The sequence below is a fragment of the Gorilla gorilla genome, chromosome 9 (genome assembly GCF_029281585.2).
Source record: "Gorilla gorilla gorilla isolate KB3781 chromosome 9, NHGRI_mGorGor1-v2.1_pri, whole genome shotgun sequence".
NCBI classification, from domain to species: Eukaryota; Metazoa; Chordata; class Mammalia; order Primates; family Hominidae; genus Gorilla; species Gorilla gorilla.
The window spans coordinates 71872914-71880903 of record NC_073233.2 but is presented as its reverse complement, the minus strand read 5'-3'; the positions used below and the strand labels follow the sequence as shown (position 1 = coordinate 71880903).

Below are 7990 nucleotides of genomic sequence, written 5' to 3'. Positions count from 1 at the left end.
TAGAATGAAGAAAGACAATTAGTCCATAACCATGTATGGAAAGTGTTAGAAGGAAAGGGGCCCTGGAGTTGACATTTAAAAAGCAAGCAGGGGCTGGCGGCGGTGGCTCACGCCTGTAATCCCAGCATTTTGGGAGGCCGAGGCGGGCAGATATCGAGGTTCAAGAGATCGAGACCATCCTGGCCAACATGGTGAAACCCCATCTCTACTAAAAATACAAAAATTAGCTGGGCGTGGTAGCACACGTCTGTAGTCCTAGCTACTCGGGAGGCTGAGGCAGGAGAATCACTTGAACCCAGGAGGCGGAGGTTGCAGTGAGCCGAGATCACACCACTGCACTCCAGCCTGGCAACAGAGTGAGACTCTGTCTCAAAAAAAAAAAAAAAAAAAAAGGCAAGCAGCCAGGCGCAGTGGCTCACACCTGTAGTCCCAGCATTTTGAAAGGCTGAGGTAGGAGGATCACTTGAGCCCACGAGTTCAAGATAAGCCTGTCCAACATAGTAAGACCCCATCTCTACAAGAAAATGTTTTAAGAAACTAGCCAGGCATGGCTGGGCGCAGTGGCTCATGCCTGTAATCCCAGCCCTTTGGGAGGCCGAGGTGGGCGGATCACGAGGTCAGAAGTTCGAGACCAGCCTGACCAACAGGGTGAAACCCCATCTCTACTTAAAAAAAAAAAAAAAATACCATTAGCCGGGCATGGTGGCGCGCACCTGTAATCCCAGCTACTCAGGAGGCTGAGAATCACTTGAACCCGGGAGGCGGAGGTTGCAGTGAGTCGAGATCGCTCCACTACACTCCAGCCTGGGCAACAGAGCGAGACTCAGTCTCAAAAAAAAAAAAAAAAAAGAAGATGAAACTAGCCAGGCATGGTGGTAGCACATGCCTATAGTCCCAGCTACTGGGGTACAACCTGTGGTGGGAGGATCGCTTGAGCCTGGGAGGTCAAGGCTGCAGTCAAAGTCAAGGCTACAGAGCTGTGATTGCGCCACTGCAGTCCAGCCTTAAAAAAAAAAAAAAAATGCGGGGGCACGGAGCGGTCTCTCACGCCTGTTAATCCCAGCACTTTGGGAGGACGAGGAGGGTGGATCACAAGGTCAAGAGTTTGAGACCTGGCCAACATGGTGAAATACCATCTCTACTAAGAATACAAAAATTAGCCAGGTGTGGTGGCATGTGCCTGTAATCCCAGCTACTCAGGAGGCTGAGGCAGGAGAATTGCTTGAACACCAGAGGCAGCGGTTGCAGTGAACCGAGATCGCACCACTGCACTCCAGCCTGGGTGACAGAGCAAGACTGTCTTGAAAAAAAAAATAAAAAAGGCAAGATTGCCAGGCGCGGTGGCTGTAATCTCAGCACTTTGGGAGGCCAAGGTGGGCGGATCACTTGAGGTCAGGAGGAGTTCGAGACCAGCCTGGCCAACATGGTGAAACCTCGTGTCTACTAAAAATACAAAAAAAAATTAGCCGGGCGTGGTGGTGGGTGCCTGTAATGCCTCAGGAGGCTGAAACAGGAGAATCCCTTGAACCTGAGAGGTGGAGGTTGCAGTGAGCCGAGATCGCATCACTGCACTCCAGCCTGGGCAACAGAGCAGGAGTCAGTCTCAAAAAAAAAAAAAAAAAAAAAAAAAAGCCAAGATTCTGCAAAGTCCCTACCCCCAATTAGGAAGGGCACCAGCACCTAAGAAATGAAGTCCACCAAAAAGGAAGACCAGAGAAGGCTGGCCCCTTAGAGGAAAGGCTTCTAGCTGAAGATCCAGCCCCAGTGGGACAGACACACACACACAGACACAGACACATACACGCCCATTGGGCTTTGCACAAACAAGGGAGCTGGAGGGGATGAGCCAGAAAAGCTGCACAATGACAACAGGCTTTGTCTTCCCAGGAAGCCAGGCACCATTTAAAGGCACAGAAGCACACGAGGAGTCCAGCTGAGGCACACAAAACCTACCACAGGGCAGCCAGCCGGGCACTCTTCTCCACACCCCCACCCAGTGCCAGTGGAGGCATGAGCCCAGGCAGGAGCGAAGGCACAATGAATTTCTGAAGTAAAGTTTAAATAGATTTTATTGTTACAAGGGAGACCCCACCAAGCAGGGTCAGTGACCCCCCCAGGAGGTCACCACGGAGACATCAAGAGGTCATGATTGCAGAAGAGGTGACTGGAATTGAATGACATGATCCAGGGGAGGCTGGCCAGAAATGCAGTAACATGACCAGGATGGGCCGGTGGGGCTGGTCAGGTCACAGTGTGAGGGACAGAACCGACCCCTTCACTCCGGCCTCCTGTAGGTCTCCAGGTGTGACAGGATCCAGCCCGCTGGCAGGAGGAAGGTCACGAAGCAGGAGGTAAGCCCAACGGCCAATTCCTACACAGAGCACAGGAAAGAAGGCACCTCGGAGTCAGTATTCCCCTAGGCTCTCTAAGTCCTAGCAGTTCCCAGGCAGCAGAAAGCCCCGCTCAGGGAGCCAGGACTCAGAGGCAAGTGGGAGGCCCCGCATCCTCATGTTAAAGGAATCCATGCTCCACGGAGCAGACAGAGCAGGTCCAAAGCTACGCTAACCCTTGAGGTAAAGGGTCAGTTATAAGGAGGGGGAAGAGTGAGAGGAAGGAGAGACAGCTGGGGTTAGGGTTCAGGGAGAAATGCACCACCAGATGGGAAAGGAAGCAGGATTTATTGAAACCTGTTTTAAAGCTGGTCTGGGCCGGGCATGGTGGCTCACGCCTGTAATCCCAGCAATTTGGGAGGCCAAGGCGGGCGGATCACGAGGTCAGGAGTTAGAGACCAGCCTGAGCAACATGGTGAAACCCCGTCTCTACTAAAAATACAAAAAATTAGCCGGGAGTGGTGGCGGGCGCCTGTGATCCCAGCTACTCGGGAGGCTGAGGCAGGAGAATGGCTTGGCTTAAACCTGGGAGGCGGAGGTTGCAGTGAGCCGAGATCGCACCACTGCACTCCAGCCCGGGTGACAGAGCGAGACTCCGTCTCAAAAAAACAAACAACAAACAAAAAAAGCAAAGCCTGTATGTTAAGACCCAGGATCCTTGCATGGGCCAGTAACTCCAAAACGATACCTATCCTTCCTTGCCTGAAAACCCCCTCCCAGGCCGGGCGCAGTGGCTCACGCCTGTAATCCCAGCACTTTGGGAGGTTGAGGCAGGCGGATCACGAGGTCAAGAGATCGAGACCATCCTGGCCAACATGGTGAAACCCCGTCTCTACTAAAAATACAAAATTTAGTTGGGCATGGTGGCACGCGCCTGTAGTCCCAGCTATTCGGGAGGCTGAGGCAGGAGAATCGCTTGAACCCGGGAGTCGGAGGTTGCAGTGAGCCGAGATCGCGCCACTGCACTCCAGCCTGGCGACAGAGCGAGACCCCGTCTCAAAATAAATAAGTAAAATAAAATAAACTAAAATAAATAGCAGTAACAACCATTTTCGTCGCTGACAGCGTCAGGCATCCCCCAGTGAACCAACGAGAAAATAGGCTCAGAGCGGCTAAAGAAGTCGGCTCGAGGCGGCGCAGCGAGGAGGCGACAGGAGAGGGAGGGCCTGACAGGACCAGACCCGAGATCCTGGGGCTGTGGGCAAAGACCTAACGCCGACAGCCCCGACTATCGCCCGGTCACTGTCCCCGTCGTTCGCGCCCTCCAGACATGCCCAAAGCGGCACTGCTGCTCCCCGCTACGCTGCGGGGCTCGGGGTGCGGGGCATTCTCAGGACCACCTGAGGTCAGCTAGGCAGAAGGGGTCAGCCCACGGCGCCTCCCGCGCTCTTCCAGGCCCGTTCCTCACCATGATCCCAAGCTTCTCGTCCGGCGGCAACGAATGGATCTTGGCGCGCGGCACTGGGAGCCGCCGGGCCGAGCCTGTCAAGCCCCGCAGCAGCAGCGGCGTCAGGACGGACATGATGGCACGGAGTACACCACAAAAAGCGGTCAGCGGTAGCCCAAGGTCAGGAAGCCAAAATGGCTGCGCTGGCCGGAAGTTCCGGAGCTGGGGAAGCAGGGAAACTGCGGCCCGGAAGTCTTTCGGAAATGACGCAAGAACACACCTCCCACAGCCCTTGGCAGTTTTTGGCGCGTCCCTCGAAACAGCCAATTGACACCTTCCTACGCTATGGGCGGAGCACAAAAGGGCTCTTCTTCGGGTTATGTTCCGCCTCAAAGGCTTATACTTGTGAGTGACATCTGGGGCCACCCAATCATGTACGCGAGAAGCCTAAACTGTTCTTGACTCCTCCCTTCATTCATACTGTTAAATCTCTCTCTATTCAGGCCGGGCGTGGTGGCTCACGCCCGTAATCTCAGAACTTTTGGGAGGCCGTCTGTACTAAAAAAAAAAAAGTACGGGCTGGGCGCGTTGGCTCACGCCTCTAATCCCAGCACTTTGGGAGGCCGGGGCGGGTAGATCATCTGAGGTCAGGAGTTTGAGACCAGTCTTACCAGCGTGGTGAAACCCCATCTCTAGGAAAAATACAAAAATTGGCCGGGCGCAGTGGCTCACGCATGTAATCCCAACACTTTGGGAGGCCGAGGCAGGTGGATCACCTGAGGTCAACAGTTCAAGACCAGACTGGCTAACATGGTGAAACCCCGTCTCTACTAAAAATACAAAAATTAGCTGGGCATGGTGGTGGGCCCCTGTAATTCCAGCTACTCGGGAGGCTGAGTCAGGAGAATTGCTGAACCCAGGAGACGGAAGTTGCAGTGAGCCGAGATTGAGCCATTGCAGTCCAGACTGGGCCACAAGAGCGAAACTCCATCTCAAAAATAAAAAACAACAATAAAAAAAGTTCGAAAGCAGCCTGGCCAACATGGTGAGACCCCATCTCGACTAAGAATACAAACAATAGCCGGGCATGGTGGTAGATGCTTGTAATCTCAGCTACTAGGGAGGCTGAGGCAGGAGAACTGCTTGAACCCGGTAGGCAGAGGTTGCAGTGAGCTGAGATCACGCCACTGCACTCCAGCCTGGGCGACACAGCAAGACTCCGTCTCAAAAAAAAAAAAAAAAAATCTCTCTATTGAGAGTCCCCTCCTCTCCACCAGGCCTCCATCGTTTTTGTTGAGAATTCCTGACACTGACCTAGTAACCAAACCTCCCTCAATTACTATTACACTCTTCAATTCCAGTTACCATGCTGGAGCAGCCAACTTCCCTTCCTTCCTACCCTATCACTCTCTCTCCCTTCCCCATCCCTTCCTTCTTGGTTTTTTAAACCTAAATCTGACCAAGTCATATACTTTCAGTGGCTCCCCATTGCTTCCTAGTCAAAATCCCAATTCCTGGATGTCACCGTCCAGCCTCAACTCTCAAAACTCTTCAATATTCCACACCTTCGACCCTGCTCTCTGATTTCCACCAACAAGCCTTTTGTTGCATTCAAAATGCCTTCTGCATTTTGTTATTGATGTTGAGACAAGGTCTAGCTCTAAGCCCAGGCTGGAGTGGAGTGTGGTGTGATCTCGGCTCACTGCAGCCTTGCAACCTCCACCTCCCAGACTCAAGCCAACCTCCCACCTCAGCCTCCCGAGTAGCTGGGATTACAGGTGCCCACCACCATGCCTGGCTTTTTTTTTTTTTTTTTTTTTCGAGACAGAGTCTTGCTCTGTTGCCCAGGCTGGAGTGCAGTGGCACTATCTTGGCTCTCTGCAACCTCCGCCTCCCGGGTTCAAGCGATTCTCCTGCCTCAGCCTCCTGAGTAGCTGGGATTACAGGCATCTGCCACCATGCCCGGCTATTTTTTGTATTTTTAGTAGAGACAAGGTTTCACCATGTTGGCCAGGCTGGTCTCAAACTCCTGACTTCAGGCGATCCACCCACCTTGGCCTCCCAAGGTGCTGGGATTACAGGCATGAGCCACAGCGCCCAGCCTAATTTTTGTAGTGTTCGTAGAGCTGGAGGGGGGTCTTGCTATGTTAGTCAGGCTGGTCTCAAACTCGTGAGCTGAAGCGATCCACCCAGATCAGCCTCCCAAAGTGCTGGGATTACAGGCGTTTGTCAGGGCGCCTGGTCTTGCCTCTGCACTTTGGGTTTTGTTTTTGAGACATGCATCACCCAGGCTGGAGTGCAGTGGTGCAATATCAGCTCACTGCAACCTCCACCTCCCTGGCTCAAGCGATTCTCCTGCCTCAGCCTCCCGAGCAGCTGGGATTACAGATGTATGCCACCACACCCGGCTAATTTTTGCATTTTTAATAGTGACAGGGTTTCGCCATGTTGGCCAGGCTGGTCTTGAACTCCTGGCCTCATGTCATCTGCCCGCCTCAGCCTCCCAAAGTGCTGGGATTACAGGCATGAGCCACTGTGCCCGGCATTGCTTCTGCATTTTATGTTCATTTTTTCAGCTCCTATGCAGGCTGCCTTTTTCACCATGCTAACTCCTGCTTCCTGGCTTCCAGTTAATGATACCACTTACTTTATTCAGTGAATATTTATTAGCCTCTACTGTGTGTTAGGAACTATTGTAGACACCAATATAAACGAGGTGGATAAAGTTTCTTGTCACAAAGCTGACATTCTGGAGGGAAAAAACAGACAATAAACAGGCACTTAATTAGAAACTATTGTGTAAGTGTCACGGTGAAAATAAAACCATGATGTGCTAGGAAGATATGTGGGGTGGGACTACTCAGGATGCCTTCGCTGGTCACCCCAAGCCTGTGTCTCCTCTGTGCCCAGCAACACCTGTGTCAGCCCTGCCCCACATGGTGGGTCTCCATCAAGACTAGGGGCCACCTGAGGGCAGAGCCTGTGTTGGTCCACCACTGTTTCCAACCAGACACTCAGAATGTTTATAAACTGCAGGAGGCTGAACAGTATTGAACTAGGTAGAAGGTACATGAGAAAGGGGGTGTGGGACCAGCCCCTGGGCCAGGTCTTAATGGTACAATCTCATTCCAGGTTTACAATAATGTCATGAAATAGATGCTATTATTATTTCAATTATTTTATTTTCAGACAGCGTCTTGCTCTGTCGCCTAGGCTGGAGTGAAGTGTCACAACCACACCTCACTGCAGCCTCGACCTCCCAGGCTCAAGTGATCCTCTTGCTTCAGTTTCCCGAGTAGTTGGGGACTACAGGCACACACCACCATACCTGGCTTTTTATTTTTTGTAGAGGCAGGGTCCCACTATGTTGCCCAGGCTGGTCGTGAACTCCTGGGCTCAAGCAATCCTCCCACCGTGGCCTCCCAAAATGCTGGGATTACAGGCGGGAGCCACTGCGCCTGCCCTATTTCGAATTTTTTACAAATGAGGAAATAGGCCTGAAGAGTCAGGTGACTTGATCAAGATCATGAAGCTACAAGGCTGCCTTGCCAGGATTACAGGGCAGTTCTGTTGCCTCCTAAAGCCATGCTATTAGCCACCACACATGCTGCTGCAGAGGTGGACTTCCCAGAAGTTCCAGTTTTGACATTGAGGTTAATAACATTAAAGGCTGTGGCAGGGGGTGGTGATGGGATGGCAAGAGATTGAGAAACAGGAGCTTTGGAAGAGAAACCTCAGCCCATGGTTTCTCTTCCATGGTGGAGGGTTGGGGGTGGGGGGTGGTGTCACAGCAAGGTTGCAATGAACTCAGGGTGCCCTAGAAGGGGAGCTGTGTCTGAGCTTCCTCTGGAGGGATGTGTTCCCAGGTCCCAAGTTCATCCCTCTTCATCGCTCCCTCACCTTCCCCACCCCATCCTAGTTTTTTGTTTGTTTGCTTTTGGCTTACAACAACACAAATTCATTTTCTTACTGTTCTAAAGATCAGAAATATAAAATCAAGATGTCAGAAGGCCAGTATTTCTTGTCACGGCTCCAGGGCAGAATCCATTACCTTTTATTTTCTAATTTCTAGAAGCCACTTGTATCTCTTGGTTTGTAATCCCTTCAAAAATATGGAACGCTTCACGAATTTGCGTGTCATCCTTGCACAAGGGCCATGCTAATCTTCTCTGTATCGTTCCAATTTTAGTATATGTGCTGCCGAAGCGAGCAC

General features: G+C 52.0%; 1 protein-coding gene and 1 non-coding gene across 2 annotated transcripts; both read right to left on the bottom strand.

Annotated features, from left to right (window-relative positions):
• Positions 1–2051: 2051 nt before the first annotated feature.
• Positions 2052–4015, bottom strand: COX8A (cytochrome c oxidase subunit 8A). The gene is made up of 2 exons (XM_004051417.3): positions 3799–4015; positions 2052–2371 (listed from the first exon to the last, which is right to left on the bottom strand). Exons 1-2 carry the CDS (start codon positions 3910–3912, stop codon positions 2276–2278), a joined length of 210 nt encoding a protein of 69 aa, XP_004051465.1. The 5' UTR covers positions 3913–4015; the 3' UTR covers positions 2052–2275.
• A 3868-nt stretch (positions 4016–7883) lies between these two features.
• On the bottom strand, positions 7884–7990 carry LOC115936437 (U6 spliceosomal RNA). The gene has a single exon (XR_004071911.2). It is a non-coding gene; the product is annotated as a U6 spliceosomal RNA (small nuclear RNA).

What these genes read in the sequence shown, in the direction of transcription:
- COX8A (XM_004051417.3), bottom strand. Translation starts at nt 3,912, where the DNA reads ATGTCCGTCCTGACGCCGCTGCTGCTGCGGGGCTTGACAGGCTCGGCC. An exon ending in ACGAGAAGCTTGGGATCATG is followed by an intron (nt 2,372 to 3,798) that starts GTGAGGAACGGG and finishes TGCTCTGTGTAG; the next exon opens with GAATTGGCCGTTGGGCTTAC.